This window comes from Microtus pennsylvanicus, chromosome 20 (genome assembly GCF_037038515.1).
Source record: "Microtus pennsylvanicus isolate mMicPen1 chromosome 20, mMicPen1.hap1, whole genome shotgun sequence".
In the NCBI taxonomy this organism is placed as follows: domain Eukaryota; kingdom Metazoa; phylum Chordata; class Mammalia; order Rodentia; family Cricetidae; genus Microtus; species Microtus pennsylvanicus.
The window spans coordinates 37,747,192-37,767,127 of record NC_134598.1 but is presented as its reverse complement, the minus strand read 5'-3'; the positions used below and the strand labels follow the sequence as shown (position 1 = coordinate 37,767,127).

The 19,936-nt window shown below is 46.9% G+C and overlaps 1 protein-coding gene across 3 annotated transcripts in view; it reads right to left on the bottom strand.

The window, feature by feature from the left end:
• Positions 1 to 19,936, bottom strand: part of Rfx4 (regulatory factor X4) — a 156,794-nt gene that overhangs the window by 18,616 nt on the left and 118,242 nt on the right. For all 3 annotated transcript variants that reach the window (XM_075954493.1, XM_075954495.1, XM_075954494.1), the window contains exons 12-15: positions 17,331 to 17,425; positions 16,824 to 16,941; positions 3,346 to 3,465; positions 2,871 to 3,032 (exon numbers count right to left, since the gene is read on the bottom strand). In XM_075954493.1, coding sequence (XP_075810608.1) covers positions 2,871 to 3,032; positions 3,346 to 3,465; positions 16,824 to 16,941; positions 17,331 to 17,425 — 495 coding nt within the window. The remainder of the gene's footprint in view (positions 1 to 2,870; positions 3,033 to 3,345; positions 3,466 to 16,823; positions 16,942 to 17,330; positions 17,426 to 19,936) is intronic.

Sequence of the window (19,936 nt, the reverse complement as noted above, 5' to 3'; positions counted from 1 at the left end):
GATGATAGAAAACTCCGACCAGGAAGGACCCCTGGGTGCTAGAGAGCTGTGAACAGCGCTGTCAGCCAGCAGAAATGTTTGTGTTTTACCTCCACTTGTTCTCTTCCCAGGGAGTGCCCCAACTGCCTGTCTGAGGTTTGTTCAGCTGGGTTCCAGAGTTTCCAAGCAGTGTGTCTGCAGGCACTTCCCACGAGCTCGTCTGCTAAGCTGTGAGAAGCTGCAGGCCTGTGGTCTAAAGACCCGCTACAATTGGGGGAACCTGATACTGGGAGAATGGGCACTTCCAAACGGCTGTATTTAAAACGCTTTCCTTGTGACAGAATCCCCCGTCAACCCTGTGTGCATGTATGCAGTGGGTTTCTGCTGGAATACAGACTTCTTTCCTTGGCAGCCCTGCAGTGTTAGTTCACACCTTGATTGCGCTGTCTTCTATGATGCCTGTCTTTACTTCTCTCATCCCTGTGTGGCCTGTTGGTAGCAAGGCCACACCTAGCACTCAGCATCGGACTTGGCACCTTAAATAGATTATATGTATGTATGTATGCATGCATGTATGTATGTGTGTATGTATGTATGTATGCATGTATGTATGTGTATGTATGCGTGTATGCATTGTGTATGTATGCATGCATGCATGTATGTGTGTATGTATGTATGCATGTATGTATGTGTATGTATGCGTGTATGCATGTGTGTATGCATGCATGCATGTGTGCATGCATGCACACATGTATGTATGCACGCATGTATGTGTGTATGCGTGTATGTATGCATGCATGCATGTATGTGTGTGTATGTATGTATGCATGCATGTACTTGCACTGCCCTTCTCTCACACGCAGCCTATGAAATAGGATTCTGTGCTGAAGATTGCCGATGCATGCTAAAAATAGTGCCTCAGATGCTGAACCTGATATTGCAGATGAGAAGTCTGGTGTCAGTCTGAGTCTCCTTTGGTGATTATCTGTTTTCTTTGGAGCTGGTAAGATCTTTCTAATTTTATTCAGTGAGTTTAGAGATGACTTCCACCCCTCAGCCCCATTTAGTCACCTCAGGATTCAAAGGAAGGACATGTTATCCTAGGTTTTATCTCGTTAGTGTTCTCTCTCCCACCGTTCCTCTTCCCTCCCTTCCTCCTGAGTTGCCCTTCTTTCTCCCCTTTCTCACTTCCTCCCTTCCCTTCCTTCCTTTCCTCTCTTTTTTTATTTTTTAATTAAGAGCTCACTCTGTAGCCCCCTCCCGCCCACCCAACAGGCCCAGTATGGCTTCAAGCACTCAGCCTTACAGCCTCCTGAGTTCTGAGGTCACATGGGTGAGTCACCATGACCTGCTCTTTCTGGGAACACTTCCTTAAAGCGTGAACATTGGGCTGGGCACACACCTGCACTCCCAGCACTCAGAGGCAAAGGCAGTAGGTTCACCACAAATTTGAGGCTAGCCTGGTCTATTCATAGGGAGTTCCAGGTCAGCCAGGACTGCACAGTAAGATGCTGTCTCAGAATAACAACATGCTGTAATTCCTGAACGGATTGGCTCTTCCTCTCAGCAGAGCCCACATACTCAACATTATCTCTTTGCATTGACTGTGCTATCAGAGAATCTCTTAGCTCATTCTTTTAATTCTCTTTCAGTTGTATTTTATTTTCTGTCCCATCTCTGTTGAAATTTCTCTTTAAGCAGGAGTTTCTTTGAAGATCTCTGACTCTCATGAGTATCTAATTCCCCCTTCCCACTGTGCAATGCTGTTTCCATTGACAGCAGTGCTATGGTGTGTGTGCACATGTGTGTGTGCATGCATGTGTGTATGTTAAAAGCACCTTAACCTAAAATCAATACACCTTTCAACTCAGTGCATTTGTACATCAGTTGGGTTGTACATCTACAGTCATAATCCATCCCCAGAGTTTCTGACCTTTCCAAACTGAAGCTCTGCCCTTCTGTCTCCCTGTCCCCTGCCTCTATCCTCTATTTTACTCAATGAATTTGATGACTTTAGGGCCCCCATACAGTGGAGTCAGACATTTGTCCTTTTAACGCCTAACTCATCTCACTTAGCACAATGACTTCAAGATTCATTCAGGTTATAATGTTATATTACAATGCCATTTCTTCTCAAATTAAGGCTAAAATTATTCCATAGTATACTATGCTTCTATCCATCCACCCTTCAATAGGCAAAGGACACAGTGCGTCCTTTCCACTTTTGACTATTATCAATACTTTTATGAAAAGTGATATACAAATATCTGTTTGGGGTTCTTTCAGTTGTTTTAGACATGGGTGGGTACCTAGGCTTGGGCGATTCTCGGGCATGGTTTGGCACATGAAACACAACATGTATCTTGTGTTGTGGCTCCCTCATCAGAACAGCCTTCCAGTAGTGAGCTTGACAAGTCACACTCAGGGTGGCCCACATGTGGCCCAGGACCAGCTCTGTTCACAACAGCTGCCTCACTCTGTTGTGCTGTGGCTTGACATGGCCTCCCGCCTGTTCACCTACCCTTGACATGGCCTCCCGCCTGTTCACCTTCCCTTGACATGGCCTCCCGCCTGTTCACCTTCCCAGAAACATCGCTCAGGTTTGGGCTCACATTTCTGGTTTTCAAGAATGCCTGTATACTCCCATAACATTTTAATAATTCCAGTGGCTTACTTGGGGGAATAGAGATTTACCATATGTTTAATCTGCCCATCAGAGGCAGCAACATGTGGAAGACGTACTAATGAGTGATTTGAGACCCGCCAGTCTTCCACACATTCCAAGATTCCCAAGTCTTGGTATCCCTCTGTCTTTTTAGGAAAACCGTTTTCCAGAAATCTCTTGCCTTCAGGATCTATCCGCCACCCAGTACTTTGGAGGCTCCCCTTACCTGTTGTGCTAAGGCCAGTGTACTCGGGGGATGGGTTGCTGGCAGGGGAGGATGGAGGTGGCACCTCCACAGATGTGGCAGATTTTTCTGGAGAAAATGACGGCACTGGTGAAGGAGTGGGTGGGGCAGCCTCGGTCAAGATAATCTCTTCCTGGACTTCGGCTACAAATGGACAAATGGAGAAAAGGTAAATTCTTAGATCCCAAGGTCAAGGCCGACTGCCTTCACAAACCAGAGAACTGAAACACGCTTTCTAATCTGCGCTGCACTGGTCACTCCCTGCTCAAGCCCGGCAGTGTTTCCACACACACAGGTGCCCCTCTACAGAGGAAGATGGTGTGGGCTCCTCAGCACCTGACCCCCTCACCACAGCTAGCGTCTCCAGTGTGTGGAATTAAGGAGACAAGACAAGACAGAAGTGAGCGTTTAAGGCATATGGCTAAGTCCCCACATCCCCACCGAAGGTTCCGCTCACCAGTGCTCCCCTCTCCCTTCATGGCTTGCATGAGCTCATTGGCCCGCTCCTGGCAGTGCAGAGACTCTAGCAGATAGAGCACGTAGTCGTCAAACATCAAGTGAATGAGGTGGAAAGACCCTGGGGAGAAAAGATCACATGGAGAAGGGAGTCAGACCACCTGTGCATTCCCCCACCTGGCCGACCGCGCGCGCAGGCTCAGGACCTCATTCCTTTCCTGCAGGATCTCCGCTTTTGTGGCTAGAGCGCTCTGTTCTTTGCCAATATTCCCAGCCAGGCCCATTCATTCCCCTCCATGCATAAGGCACATGCTGGGCCACTTCCAAAGGTGCCTGCTCCTCCAGTTCCCGGCAGCACCATCCTGGCCCCCGCACCCCTCGCTGCTCAGTGTCCATCAGCAGTGACACTCTTTCCACTCTTTCTGAGGCAGATCCTTTAAGAGCGTGCACGGCAGGGAAGGTACCTTTTAGTTCACTACCAGTGGACCTGATGTAATCCCAGGAGCAGAATTAAAATAGAAAAATTGCAAGAGTTATTTCCCTAAATGCTTTTTGAGACTTGTTTTGAAAAGGTACCGAGTGGGAAAGCAATGAGACTTTCAAGGAGTACTCGTTTTGAGTGTAGATCATTACAAAGGAAAGCGAATGGTTAAAGACCATCCCGTGTACCAATGTCTGGGTTCAACAGTCTCCAAGGTCTAAATCCACCCTGCACAGACGACATTGTGATGTCTGTGGTTCAGCCTACCCTGCCTAATTCTGTTAAGAGAAACCGAGTTAGATTGAGTGAGTGCTGTGCGGCAACACTGTATCAGCCCGTGTAGGTTACTATGTTTAATCTGCATCTCAGCCACAGGAGGGAAATAGCAGTTTCTCCCAAAGGGAGAGCATGGGCCTTAGGAGTCACGGAAATATGCAAAGCCACTCAGGTAAGGGGCAGATCCATGGAAACATGCAACGCCACCCAGGTAAGGGGCAGACCTCACGGAAACATGTAACGCCACTCAGGTAAGGGGCAGACCTCACGGAAACATGCAAAGCCACTCAGGTAAGGGGCAGACCTCATGGAAACATGCAACGCCACTCAGGTAAGGGGCAGATCCCATGTAATGTGATGTTCTCTGAAAGGAAGACAGTGAAGCTCACATTGCAGAAGGAGATAAGTATACAGCAGGTGCTTAGTAAGTGGTAACTAGTTATCTCAAGAACCATACAATGACTGATTCATCCAGTTACAGTAAACAGTCAAAGGATAGCATCCAATACTCAGAGCATTCCTAATGAAGAAATTATTTTATTTGCTAGGATGTTGGTCTAAGCCAACATGGACGGAATGAAACATCCACGAACTGATCAATGAGAGTGGAAAACCCTGGGACACACCCAACAGGCGTGTTAATTTTCGATCGTTCTTCAAACAGGAACTCTGTAGAGCTCATGCCCCTGCCTACCATCCTGCTGTGGTTCTCTGAGTACAGGAAAGAATGAAGACCCTGTCTTAGCAAGGCCTGTTGTGTCCCTTAAAACCCATCGTTAGGATGATTGGATAACAAGCGGTTACGTGCCAGGGTGTCGTGGTCCAGAGGATAAACATAGAAGCAAAACTGTGGAGGGGGAGGAGAGAGAGAGAGAGAAAGAGAGAGAGAGAGAGAGAGAGAGGAGGATGCTGTAGAATTCCCCCATCCTCACTCTGTGCCCAGCAGAGTCAGCAACACAGCAGAGACCCAGTGCACACGTATCAGAGGGAACAAGGAGTGGGCAAGCACTGCCCACTCCACTGTGTGCGGCGGGCTAAGCTCTTCAACCTTCCAACAGCAATGGGAAGGTTTATTCTTTTCAGCTAATGTCTTGGGAGAAATGAAAGCTTAGAGAGTAAAAACCACTTGCTGGCTAAACTTCTTTAGCTTATAGAAAATAAGAGCATTCTAAAATGAACATTAGTATACTTACCATATAGCTTTATGATATGCTTAACGTTTTTCTATATTTAAATCAGATGTATTTTAATTGAGGGAAACATTAAGTCCCATGTTCCCTTCCTTACTGCAATTTCTCTCACTCCTGATGTTAATCCCTTTGAGTAATCAGTAATCTTGGATCTGTTATTGTTCATGTGTGCTGTAGACTGCGAATGTACATGCAGAGGTCCACAAGCAACACATGGGTAGTTTTCCGGTGTGAGGAAGATGATAAACATGCTATACAGTGTTCCGCAGCCTGCTTTTGACAGTTCTCTGTTTGTAGATGCAGGCACCTTGGCCTGTAAGCTGCAGCTGAATGGCCCTCAATGCCACTTTGCCCATGCTAGGCAGCTGACAAATTTTCATCGTTGAAAACACAAAACAATCCTGTACAATAAAGGAACTTCTGGAGACATTACAATCCCTGACTTCAAGCTCTACTACAGAGCTACAGTGCTGAAAACAGCTTGGTATTGGCTTAAAAACAGACAGGAGGACCAATGGAACCAAATAGAAGACCCAGATATCAATCTACACACCTTTGAACACCTGATTTTTGACAAAGAAGCAAAAAATATCAAACAGAAAAAAGCATATTCAACAAATGGTGCTGGCATAGCTGGATATCAACATGTAGAGGAATGAAAATAGATCCATATCTGTTGCCATGCACAAAACTCAAGTCCTGATGGATCAAAGACCTCAACATAAAGCCAGCCACACTGAATCTCATAGAAGATAAAGTGGGAAGTACACTTGAACGCACTGGCACAGGAAACCACTTCCTAATTATAACTCCAGCAGCACAGACACTGAGAGAAACAATTAATAAATGGGACCTCCTGAAACTGAAAAGCTTCTGTAAAGCAAAGTACACCATCAATAAGACAAAATGACAACGTATAGAATGGGAAAAGATCTTCACCAACCCTACCTTGGTTGAGGGCTGGTTTCCAAGATATACAAAGAACTAAAGAAATTGGTCATAAAAAGAACAAATAATCCAATAAAAAATGGGGTACAGACCTAAACAGAGAACTCTCAACAAACAAATCTAAAATGGCTGAAAGACACTTAAGGAAATGTTCACCATCCTTAGTCATCAGAGAAATGCAAATCAAAACAACTCTGAGGTTCCACCTTACACCTGTAAGAATGGCCAAGATCAGAAACCCTGATGGTAACTTATGCTGGAGAGGATGTGGAGCAAAGGGAACACTCTTCCATTGCTGGTGGGAGTGCAAACTTGTGCAGCCCTTTTGGATATCAGTGTGGCGATTTCTCAGAAAATTATAAAACAATCTTCCTCAAGACCCAGCACTACCACTTTTGGGTATATACCCAAAGGATACTCAGGAACTCATACCACAGGAACATGCGCTCAACAATGTTCATAGCAGCTTTCTTTGTTATAGCCAGAACCTGGAAACAACCTAAATGGCCCTCGACCGAAGAATGGATAAGGAAAATGTGGTACACTTACATAATGGAGTACTACACAGCAGAAAAACTAATGGCATCTTGAAATTTGCAGGCAAATGGATGGAGCTAGAAAATATCATATTGAATGAGGTAACCCAGACCCAGGAAGACAAATATCATATGTACTCACTCATAAGTGGTTTTTAAACATAAAGCAAAGAAAAACCAGCCACAACTCCAGAGAACCTTGACAACAAAGAGTACCCTATGAGAGACACACGTGGATCTAATGTACATGGGAAGTAGAAATAGATAAGATCTCTTAAGTAAATTGGGAGCATGAGAAGGCAGAAGAGGAAGGAGGAAGGGAGAGGAGTGGAGAAAAATATATAGCTCAATGTAAACAAACAAACAAAAAAGACAAGCAAAGCAAAAATACACAAAAAACAGGAGTCCGTTTTCTGGGCCTGCCCTGCAGCATGGCTGATATACGCAGCGACGCTCTACTAGAGAAAACTGGTTTTCTCTTTTCTGATAGATATCAATCGCAAGTAATTTCTCGGTTATGGGTAGGACTCGGTGTCCACTTCCCCTTCTCAGTGCTGGGGATTTTGCCAGGCTCAGGTCTGTGCAGGCCTTGTGTGCACTCTCAGAATCTCTGCAAGCTCGTGTTTCAGTCCTGTTGTGTCTGGAAGACACTTTCCCTTGGAGTCAATCATGACCTCCGGCTTGTACAATCTGTCTCCTCCTCAACAGAGATTGCTGAGCTCCGAGGGCCAGGGCTGGATAAAGACGCCTCATTTAGGACTGAGCACTCCCAAGTCTCGCACTCTCTACACCTGTCTCAGCTGTGGGTCTCTGTTAATTCCCATCGCCCGACCCGCGGGAAGAAGCTTCTCTGGTGAGGGCTGAGCAGCGCACTGGCCTGTCAGTATACATTCTACTGACATATCAGTGTACGTTATACAGAGGCACAGGACTCTTTTATTGCTGTGCTCCTTTAGTTGAATAACAGTTGTAGATTTTTCCCCGAGGGCCCATCCATAGGATTTCAAATCTCAGGGTAAGATAAAAAATCTTTAAGGAATTCAACACAGACATGAGCATCACAGCACTGCGAAGAGGAATGGGTGGAGTGAGGAGGCTGTGAAGTTGTTACATTGTTCAAGATGATAAAGACATTCACTTATGGTGAGAGCCGGTAAGTCACCCACATGTTACAATCTATAGAATGGAAACTAAGATAAAATTTTATACCACTTTCACTGTGATATAGTTCATATTCCATACAATCCATACATTTAAAAGGCATGATTTAACGGCATGTTCCATTTGCCAAGATATAGAAATGTTACTGTTTTATAATGTTTTGCATGCTTTGACTTTCCTCAATACAAACAATTAGTTCTAATAGGTTTTTGTGGTGTCTCTGGAGATTGCTATATGTAAAATTTTGGAAATAAGGACAAGTTAACATCTAAAACAAACAAACAAAAAACTGGCTACAGTGACTATTTTTGAATCTGTCCCCTAGTATCCAGGTCTAGAAGTCTAAGCAACAGAACCCAAGAACACCTACCCCTCCAGTCTTAAGAGGTAGTACCAAACCACCGCCCAGAATGATTTACACTCTTCCCAGAGCCATGTGAGGTGCTGGCAGAGAGGGTGTGAATTTTCAGGAGCCCAATTACTATAAAGACATGTGTACTTACTGTTCAGTAGAACCTCCTCTTTCATACATTGCTGTTTGTATTTGTTGCTTATTTTTCATACTGGGGTATTTTCTTAAAAAATAATTATTTAACTACCAAAGGGATATCTTAGTGGGTAAGGGCGTTTCAGTGAGCTTTACAGCTGACATTCTTTCCTTGGGACTACATGGTGGAAGGAGAGAACCAATCCCCACAAGTCGTCCTCTGACCGTAACATGTACCTGTGCCCCCCATAGACAGACATACGGATAGATAGATAAATGATAGATGATAGACAGATAGATGGACAGATAGTAGACAGACAGATACATAGATGATAGATAGTAGATAGATGATTGATAGATGATAGACAGATGATAGACAGATAGATAGACAGACAGACAGATGAAAGACAGATAGACAGATAGATGATAGATAGATAAGTAGGTGGCTTATTTAGAGTGATTGCAGTATATTCTGGATTTTAATCATTTGATATTTATATCCATTACAAAACATCTCCCTCCCTTCCATGTCCTTTTTAGAAATGTTTTAACTTTGCTCACGGGACTCATTAAACACAGTTTAAAATCCCGCAGTGCCACCCCTAGGGTGGCTGCAGTTCCACCGAGCCACGAACACAGCGAGAAAACGCAGTCATGGGTGACAGTAGAGAAAGGACAGCAGGAGCGCACTATCTGGAAATCTAAAAACTTACCAGGAAAACAAGTGATCACAAAGTGTGTGTGTGTATGTGTGGGGGGCTAGCCATGAAGAGCAGGCCCAGGGGCGGAAGGTAGCTGTACTTGTGAGCTATCCTGTGGTCACGCAATATCCTACAGTGTCTCTGGCATCACTCCCTTGACTCTGTTGTGAGGTTGGAGGTGATATCACTCTGGGGTATTTAAAACATACATATCAAAGTCTCTTCTCCTAACATTTCCTGTGGCCAGGAAACTACACGGCCAGAGGAAGAAGCCAAGGCTCTCACCTTGTGCTGTATTTTTACATTCTTTCAAGATTCATGATAACATAGATATGTATATATATATTCATGCTAAATATATATACATATATGTGTGCATGTATAAGTACGTGTGTATGTGTGTATATGTGCTTTTTTTTAAAGAAACAATTTCCTATTCCAAGATCATAAAAAGAACATTTCCTATTTTTTAAAGAAAGTTTTAAGGTCTATTTCTGTCATTGTTATTGTTTTTCATTTAGATGTTTCCTTTTGGGAGTTGGAGCATCCAAGTTTTCTTGCCTTAGAAACACACTGGTCTGAGCCTCTCTCCCGTCCCATCAGAAAGCTGTAACACAGGGAGCTGATGGCTGCAGACAGCTCTGCTCCTGCCAGTCTGCCTTGGCCTCTGCGATGTTTCTTCCGCCTACCACTGTTGAACGTCACACTCTTGCTCTCCCTGCCTCATCTGCACAGCCTCTGCACTCCCCAAGCTCTCTAGAAATCCAAGTGAATTTATACACGAATGAGAATTAACATCTTTTGGGGGCTTGAATCTTTCCAAATATGAGCTGTGACTTTTTCCTCGAAGGACTTTTCCCCCTTATGTTTCTTGAGACAGAGTCTCGCCGCGTGGCCCTGGCTAGCTTTGAACTCACTGTGCACTGAAGCTGGGCTTGAGCTTGCAGCGGGCCTGCCTCAGCCTTCTGCGTGCTGACAGAGCATGCATGCACACAATACCTCACCATAAAGGTCTGGAGATCTTCACACATTTTCTTAGAATTATTTCAAGGTACATTTTAGTTTTAGTTGCTACTATTACCAAAAATAATTCTATTATTTTTAAATTATTTTTCAATGTTGTTCTGAGACTGTCAATGATTTTATAAAAACTGAAGTGACTTAATTTCTACTTAGCTCATAGACTTTTTTCTTATGTATGCATGTGTGTGTGTGCGCGCGCGCGTGTGTTTATGTGTGTGTGCGCGCGCGCGTGTGTTTATGTGTGTGCGCCACAGCATGGAGGTAGAGGTCAGAGGACGATTTGTAAGACCAAGTCCTCATCTTCCACCATATGGGTCCTGGGGCTGGTTCAGGCGGTCAGGACTTTTACCCATGGAACCATCTTGTCAGCCCTGGCTTCTCTTCTCTTTGCCAATCATAATGTCCTGAAATAGATGACTTTGTGGTTTGCTTCTCATTCAGATATTTCCTTTACACATCATTGGACAGACCTCTTGTGCATACTTATTAGAGAGTATGAGAAGAAATCTTATAAAACATCAACATTCGATGTAGTTTTTATTATGGAGATTTTAAAATAGTCTTTAATATTCCCTGGGATTTCTTCTTTCAAACAGTTTCTCAAAAGTCGTGCCTGGTGACTGCTAACAAAGGCTTTCTTTTCTCTCTGAACCATGAAGATGCAATGCGAATTTCTTTTTAATCTATGAATGCAGGACGCTACTTATCCATGATTAGACTTTGAATCATCCCTATCAATCCCTATCCATCATTATTATTATCACAATATCATCATTGTTATTTTACTTTTTGTTTTTGGGAGCGGGTGTGAAGGCGCGGGTGTGTGCTACTGTGTGCATGTGGAGGTCAGAGGACAATTTCTCAAGTCAGTTCTCTCTGTCCACTAGGTAGGCTGCAGTGATCAAACTCAGGCCATCAGAATTAGCGCGAGCACCTTTACACCTACTCACTGAGACATTTTACCCACCATTAATCATGATTTAATAAAAGACAAAAACTTGGCATGGTAACATGCACTTTTAATTTCAGCCCTCAGGAGGCAGAGAAAGGTTCGAGGTCTACACAGCAAATTTCAGGACAGCCAGGGCTACACGCACGCATGCACACACACACACACACACACACACACACACACACACACACACACACACAGTGCAAACCGCCTGGAATGAGAGCTTCTAGTGTTTTCATCTGTGGGAAGTGATGTGCCTCTGATTCACAGTGGTCTTTTCTCCTACCCTTCTCACCAGGTTTGAAATAGAGATTCGCTCATAAAATGGGTGTTATTTGAAGGCGTAAGTCACAAACAATGCCACACCAATTTGGGATTATGATTAATAGGGTGATATTTATTTAAAGGGGAAAAAACTTACAGATCACTGTCCCAGGCAACGGCCCTCTACGCAACGCAACCAGGAGTCTAGTCGCCGGCGGAGCAGGAAGTGAAGAGAGAAAGGAGAGGGAAGTGGCCGCTTTTTTAAAGGGAGAGAGACCACGCCTCAAGGGGCTGGTATCTCAGCGGCGATAGGTTGGAGGAGTGGGAGGACCTCCCGCAACAGTTATTGCTTTCCGGTTTTTATTTTTATTCTTTTACAGGGATTTTCATAATTTAAGGATGATTTATCTCATATAGTTTAGAAAATCTTGCCTCTTAACATTTTTGCCTGCTGTTTTCACAGGAAGAGAGGCTTCCTCACTTATGTGGTTATTGTTTCTATGTTTTGTTTGATCTTCAGCTTGCCACCTATGTTCTGAGCCTTCTTCACCTCCTCAATTCTTGCCATCTCTTAAATGCTCATAGTATGCTATTTCCCTCGTAAATTATGGTTATGTTGTCATCGTGAGAATCTCTTCATTCATCTTATACATACACTCTACATGTTTACTGTAAAAACATGTATGGATAGACACACATTTCCAACAAAATAGGAAGCTATTTAGTAGTTGTGGTAGAGACCAAGATCTCTACATGCTTTAACTGTTCCTTCAGCATTCAATTCTCATTACTTCATGTGATATATTTTCTCATAAAACTTGGCTTTACCTTTGTAAAGAACACACATAAAGATTAGTTTGGGGGCCATCACTATGTCTCAGTGGGTAAGGCCCTTGCTGCCAACCCTAAAAACCTGAGTTCAGTTCCTGGAACCCGAAGGGTGGAAGGAGAGAGCCACTCCCAAGGGTCGCCTCTGACTGCCTCCCCTTTCATCAGTAACAAAGGCATGTAGGAAGGATTAGCTAATTAGATTTGTTTACATAAATTCTTTTCTCATGTGAAAACACCCCCTCCAAATTCATGAACATTCTTTGCGTTAAAGATTAAGGGAGAGGAGGCCTGGAACTCTTCAACTGAGTGTAAAGGAAGTTTCGCTGTGTCTGCGACCTTCGCCGTGGATGATCACCATGCGTACTCATCACAAGAATCTGTTTCAGGCCTCGTGGCTTTGGGGCGGTTTGTGACCAGCAGTGATGATCAGATAATCGCAGTTTCTCCTGAGCCAGTGCGCCTGTGGCTTTCTTTCTCTTCTTGCTGAAGTGCATCCTGTAGCAGCACTTGCTTTTGGATGCGTGTATGTGGATAACAAATTCTCCTGGCCTTCACATAACTGAATTGACTTCCTGTTGTCCTCACTCTTGAATAAGTTGATAATTTTTGTTCTCAACATTTAAAAGACATTATTCCATTGCTGGCTGGCATCTTTTAGCATTTCCAACAGTCTAACAATTCTTCTTTTCTCTCATCATTTAAATCTTAAAAAACATTAATCCATTAATTTAAAATCATCAGTGTGGATAAAATAAAGTTGTCACCATTCACCTGAGCCTGCTGACAGTGGGGATAGAGCGAGTGTGGTCAGGTGGGTGGGTCTGAGCCAGAGCTCTCCCAGTCCACCTCCTTGATCTTAGGCAAGGAAATTCCACATGCTCCCTTCCTACCCTGTGGGTTAATCTGCCCTGCAGAGTTAAAGTGGGAAATAAGTGATCTTATATTTTTGCTAAATATTTGTTAAAATAATTATTATTGGCTTCTGTTCCCTTAGTACATGTCTAATTCTAGGAAATCCTTATTAAGTTCCACACTCAAGGCAGCAATAGGCAATCTACTAGGCTCTCCATAAACACTGGTCCGTAGTTCCCACTGGTATTGAACTGAGAACGGCAGGTGGGACAGGACAGCTTAGGAAAGAGCACACACTTTAGCTGAGAAGGAAGCCTTGCCCCTGCAAGAACTCCATCTCTTATGCAAGTCCTCATTCTCTCTGGGCCCGGACTGGGGTGGGGAGAGGGTGGAGAAGGAACATTATGCTTTCAGGCCCCCTCCCTGGAGCGGGCCTAAGTGATACTAGCGACATCAGGGTCCTCGTGTTTAGCAGGTTCTGGGTAATGGGAGCCAGGGTGCCTGAGTTTACGTAGAGAGGCAGTTTAGAAGATTCCATCACAGCCACCAGGTCTGGGAGCCGCTCCATGACAAGAGGACCACGGGGCCTTCCAGCCCCAACCCAGGAGGGGGCCCTTTGGTGCTGGACCACAAAACCATCGTGAGGAAAAGTGATGTGTGGAAGGATGTGTAGCTCTGCCCCATCCGCTGGGCTGTAACGCTGGGCTTTGCAGACAGTTTCGCTTGGGAACTGCTATTGCCTCCTAGACACCCACAGCAGTGAAATAAATGGGCATTTGGTGGGATAAGGTGAAGGCTGCTGTGCTGTCTGGAGACGCAGGAGACCCTGAGCTGGAATCAGATCAGCCAACTGAAATGGAGTGGGTTTTGTTGTTGTTTTGTTTTGGACAGAAGCTTTAATTTGCTCAACATCGCCGGGACCAAAGCTTGTCACCTGTTACCTCTGCAAACTTCTAGAGACACTGTTTACAGCAGGAAGTCTGGCTGTTTAGATCAAAGCATAGACTCTGCTAAAGGGACTCATGGATACAAAACTGCAAAGCAACAGAGGAGAAAGAAGGCGTCAACTACCTTTCAGAGGGTTGCTCTGAGACGAGGAGAGAAAGTCTGCCAGGGAGGGTCCTTAGATCCACAAGATCATGGTAGTGGCCATTCTGCCGAGCTGGGCACTTGTATGAACCCCACACCACTCTGAGGGCCATAAGATACACAGAGCCGGTCCCTGCAGCTGAGGGAGGGGCCGGGGAACAGAGGGTTCTTTTTCCTAATTAGCTGTTTTCATACAGCGAACACATGACCCAAACACAGCCACCAACTGGGTCTTTGACATATAGAGGCAGAAAGGGGGAGCGGGGCTTTTGTCTGCCGGGCATTCTTTCAACTTGCCTGTCGCCCCAAACTGCAAAACTCAACAATGAGCCGAACCGTTCCCGAGTTTGCTGAACGGACTTAGAGGCAGCATTGTTTCAACTACTCAGGGCTGAGAAGAGTGCTGGAAGAGTGCAGCTGGGTTAACGTCTCTCTTTTTATGGTATGTGTGTGCGTGCGTAAATATATATGTGTGTGTATATTATATATATATACACATATATGTATTTGTCATTTACCCCACTTTCCAGCACGTCCTAAAATAGTACGATTGGAAAAGAAATAAGCTTACTAATTTTAACAACTCACACACCCCAGGAAAAAATGCGAGGCACCAATAACCACACTTGCTCTGTCCAGGCTTCCACTTTTACACAACTGAACTACAAACAGCAATGCCAAGGACACTGCCACCCCTGCATGATGAGAGGTGGTGGGGGGTGCTTACTCCATGGGTCAACAAACGGAAGAATGAGCACTAAGAAAAGGAGCAGAGGTTCCCCACTTCTCCGTACGCATGCATGTGTTTGTGTGGAAAAGGTTGAATCTTTGATTCTGAAGCAATAAAAAAAGAAATCTCAAGATACCATTCAGCCATTGCTTAAGCAAGAGCAGCTACCCACAATGGCCTTTCCAGAGCTGCAGGGGACGCGCCAGCGCTCACGACCACAGACTGGAAGTCATCAAAATGCCACATCTGATGGCACTGCCCCGGAAGCCGTCATCAGAGCGTGTCCATGCTCCCTCTGCAGCTGAAGCGTGGGCAGGCTCCGAGAACCCCAGGGCCGCAGTGAAAGAAATCGCCAGCAAAGAACAGAGAGACAGCAGGTCCTTCCCGACCCTCCTGCGCTCCACCAGGTCCTTCCCGACCCTCCTGCGCTCCACCAGGTCCTACCCGACCCTCCTGCGCTCCACCAGGCCCTACCCGACCCTCCTGCGCTCCACCAGGCCCTACCCGACCCTCCTGCGCTCCACCAGGCCCTACCCGACCCTCCTGCGCTCCACCAGGCCCTACCCGACCCTCCTGCACTCCACCAGGTCCTACCCGACCCTCCTGCGCTCCACCACACTGCACTTCCCCGTATGACACACCTGGGAAATGCTGGCGAGTCCATGGAAAGTTAGATGGAAAAGTGTCAAATTAAAACCCAGACAAAGCTGAGAGTTGATTGGCTTAATCTGAAATTCTGAGACACAAGATCACACCTATGTTTGCAGAGTAAGACAGCATGGAAGAGTACCCAGAAATGTTACCAAACACCCCAGCGCACCGGACGACAGAGGCCAGTGCTTGGAAGTTTGAAATCCAGATGCCATCTCTCCAGGCCCACCGTCTTTGCTATGGACCGAATGGACCCAGACACACATCCTCTCTGCTGAAAGCAGGCGACTGTCCTGCAGGAAGCACAATACTGTCACCGAGTTGGGGACCAGGTTTCTGTCTGCAGAGATGGATCCTGGAGACAGATAGATCTCCAGTGGGGAGCAGTAAGTGAGGAGTTGGGGGTGATGCAGAAAACAAATGGAGTGCAAAAGCCTTCTTCTAGAGAGTAGGCCAGAGTGCGTTTCTCAAGACACATTAATCAAAACATCAAAGTCAATCATCTGACAAATGGAAAATGTAAATAAAAAGCAGCACAAAGTAGCCCTGGGTGTCAGCCAGGCCATTTGCAAAGGCTTAAATTCAGAGGCCAGTCTGTGCCCAGTGTTAGAGTGCCCACACCTGTGGAGCTCTGCAGCTCGCCCCACAGGAGTGGCAGGTGTAGTGATATCTCTTTCATTTAATAAATAAAACTTTCCTGAAGATCAGAGGGTAAAACAGCCACCCTGGTCAGCCTCACAGACCAGGCAGTGGGGACACAGTCACACTAGTTTGCCATAGAAACCGGGCAGTGGTGGTGCACGCCCTGAGCACTCCAGAGGAATAGAAGACAGGAGGAGACAGCTCTCAGCTCAGTCTCTGAAGTTCCTGGACACAGGATCGCCATTTCAGACTGAGGTAGACGTAAGAGCCAGTGGCTGACTGCTTTGCTTTTCTGACCTTCAGGTTGAACCCCAATTTCTGTCTCTGGGTTTTTATTAACCAGGCCACAGGTAGACACTGAGGACAGGTGATGAAGGGTGCTTGGCCACTGCCTCCCGTACCTCCTTAAATGTTGGCAGGTCTCTTTGTCAGCAAACCTCTCGTTTTCACACGGCTGCTTCGTATTTCCCCTTGAGCGCTCAGTGCCCTCTTGCTTTCTGAAGAACCTAGCAGAGTTATGTCCCACCCCCAACAGATGCCTTCACGCCGACATCCTCGTGACCTCAGAGACAGCAGGTGGGACTGTGACTGACTCCAAAGAGGTGAACTCAGTGCACAGAAAAGTGGCTGGACATTGTGTGTGTATGTGACACCGGATACCTTACCGAAGCTGGGAGCACTGTGCAGGGTCATGTCCCGGATCACCCTGGTACCAAAGCAAGACCACATCAGCAGGAACTGCTGCGCTACTTTCTTCAGGGACCCTTGTCTCTTGGCAGCCACCTACAAGCAAGTGAATGGTTTTAATACTTCAGTTTAGCATTCACTATTGGCTCTGAAAAATGAGGGGAGGCCTGCAAGCCTTCAAGTTCAAGCCTAGGAAGCAGTGATTTTTTTCTTTTGACTTTTTGATTTTGGCAGCATAAACACACTTAATAAAAGCTGGTACCAAAACGTTGTGCAAGGGACAAGTAAGGGATGCAAACCTGGGTGAATCAGGGACTGGCGAGTCCTGTCTCTGTTCCCTCCACCTCCCAGGTTGAGACCAGGTCTCCTCCCTGCAACCCCAGAGTGCTATGGATGCTGAGGAACACCAGCTAGCTCATTTGGGGTTCTGAGACAACCACCATCTGCAGGAGCCACGGCGGCCCCTTCCCTTCTGCCCTACCAACCTTCACAACGCATCGGTCGACCATGGTGTCCAGCCATTCTATGTACGACTCAATAGGCGACTGCTCCTCCAGCAGGTGGTCAAACTCCTGGTACACTGTGAACAGAGCAGAGCCCACACACCTTGCTCAAGCTGCAGTTCCACAGAGGCTGGACTGCACGGTTCTTCATGACCCAGCTGAGATGAAACCCTTCCAGCCCTCCTCCTGCCCCTCTCCAGCAGACACCCTCACAGTCCATTACTGTCTTTATTATATCAGCGATAGCACTGGCCAACAGCATTATCTGTGCTACAGCTGTTATCCTGGAAAGACTTGCTTAACCATTAGGCCAGGCATTGCCATCTCTTGCTGTCTATCCAGGACGGGACACGAGCAATGACCCCACTGTTTCTGGTCCACAGCTATTCTGTGTAAGGAGCTTGGCCAGGCTCTCAGTGCTACGCATGTGTACTTAGTGCATGCTAATCAAATGACACCACCATTCCCCTTGCTGCCTGTCTTCAGCTTCAGGCTAGGAAAGGCAAGCGTGGAGTGTGTGGGAATCCGTGAAGCTCTGTGGGAAACAGGCGCGTGGCTGAGGACACTTGCATTGCAATCATCTCTCTGGTGAGGATTTTCCACATGGAGCTAAATAAATAAAACCACAGTTCAAGCGCTGTACATTTTTTGTTTCCACGCATCTGAGCAATTTTTCCCACGTGAGAAGGCCAGCCAGTTCGCTCTATTTTGCTTGCTTGATAACTCTCTGCAAGTCAAACAGTCCCCATGCTTAGCATAAAGATGGGCTTTAAAAGACATTGATCTTTCTCAGATTACAGACAAGGTGTGCCGTGGCTAATATTGTCACCATGACAGAACAGAGACTAGCCTAGACACTGGGCTCTGGGCCTGCTGTGAAGGCTTGCCTCCGTTGGGTTAGCTGCCTCATTGTGGGTGGTGCCATTCCACGGGCCAGGGTCCCAAGGTGAATGAAAAGGAGAACACAGCTGAACACAAGCATTCCTCACCGTCTGCCTCTTGACCCTGGATCACCTCACACTGCTGCCGTCATGACCACCTTGGAGGGACACCGCAGGGACACGGCAGGGACACGCAGGGACACGGCAGGGACACGGCAGGGACACGCAGGGACACGGCAGGGACACGGCACAGCCTAAGAGCCACAGATGTGTCTTTCTCTGTGTCAGACAACCACGCTTTGTTTGCCAGTGGTGACAAAAACGGTTGCACAGTAAAGATGGCAACAGCTGACCTTCTTGAGAACTGGCTAAGTGCCAGGCACTCTCTTTAGTGACTTCTATGGGCACAGCAGTCAGTTAACCTTAAGGCAGACCCTCAAATGTTAATGTCATGACCCCAGAGCTCAGGACTGCCTGGTACAGAGTAGAGGTGCAGCTGGTTACTCAGTGACTAGACGGACAACCCAGGGAGGAAGTGCTCTCTTTCCTCCCACCTGCAAGTAGAGAAACCGAGGCACTTCAAGATGAGGGAAAGCCAAATGTTTCACAGCTGGTAAGCAGCAACTACGATTCCAAAGAGCTCTGCCGGTGCGGCTGCCTCATGACCAGTGCCGTCGGGAGCACCCACCAGGACCAGCGCCATTGGGAGCACTCCCCTGTGACCAGTGCCGTCGGGAGCACTCCCCTGTGACCAGTGCCATCGGGAGCACTCCCCTGTGACCAGTGCCATCGGGAGCACTCCCCTGTGACCAGTGCCCTCGGGAGCACTCCCCTGTGACCAGTGCCATCGGGAGCACTCCCCTGTGACCAGTGCCATCGGGAGCACTCCCCTGTGACCAGTGCCATCAGGAGCACTCCCCTGTGACCAGTGCCGTCGGGAGCACTCCCCTGTGATCAGTGCCGTCGGGAGCACTCCCCTGTGACCAGTGCCCTTGGGAGCACTCCCCTGTGACCAGTGCCATCGGGAGCACTTCCCTGTGACCAGTGCCCTCGGGAGCACTCCCCTGTGCACTAAGCCTACAGTATGTCGTCCTGTTTAACCCCTCTGCATTATTCTCGTCATATGGAACAAGAAACCATGATCTCCATGCACTGGAACCAAGGTTCCAGCAAGCTCTTTTGGGCAAGCAACCCCTCCCTTTCCTAAGGCAGCCCTTAACACCCATTCTATTCTAGTGGTGTGGGAGCTAAAGTGAGCCAGGCATCCCTGCTCAGGTTCCATGGCACAGGTGCAATGGTGACCGTGACAAAAATCTGCAGATGTCAGCTGGTTGGAACGAAAGTGAAGTGCAGCACGCAGGTGCCCCCACCCTGCTCAGACTGACTTCTGGGACCACTGCATTGTGCTTCACGGACTCCGCTCCTGTCTACTGGGAGGTACAGGTATGACACCTATGTCCTGGGCCTTAGGCTTGGCCCCGGGCTCAAACGCTCCTTTCTGGCATTGCATCACACAGTACCGTACTCTTTACCAAGGTGCAGCACAGTTGTAGGTGAGCGTGGGACTCGCCACGGACCCTGGGCTCCGGTTCAGAAGGGCAGTGTCTATCCCAGCCACCGCCCAGCTGTTCACAAGAGCCTGATCCAGGACAGACACTCAGTGAGGACCAGCTGGACTCAACTGAACCACAGCATAACTGCAGCTTC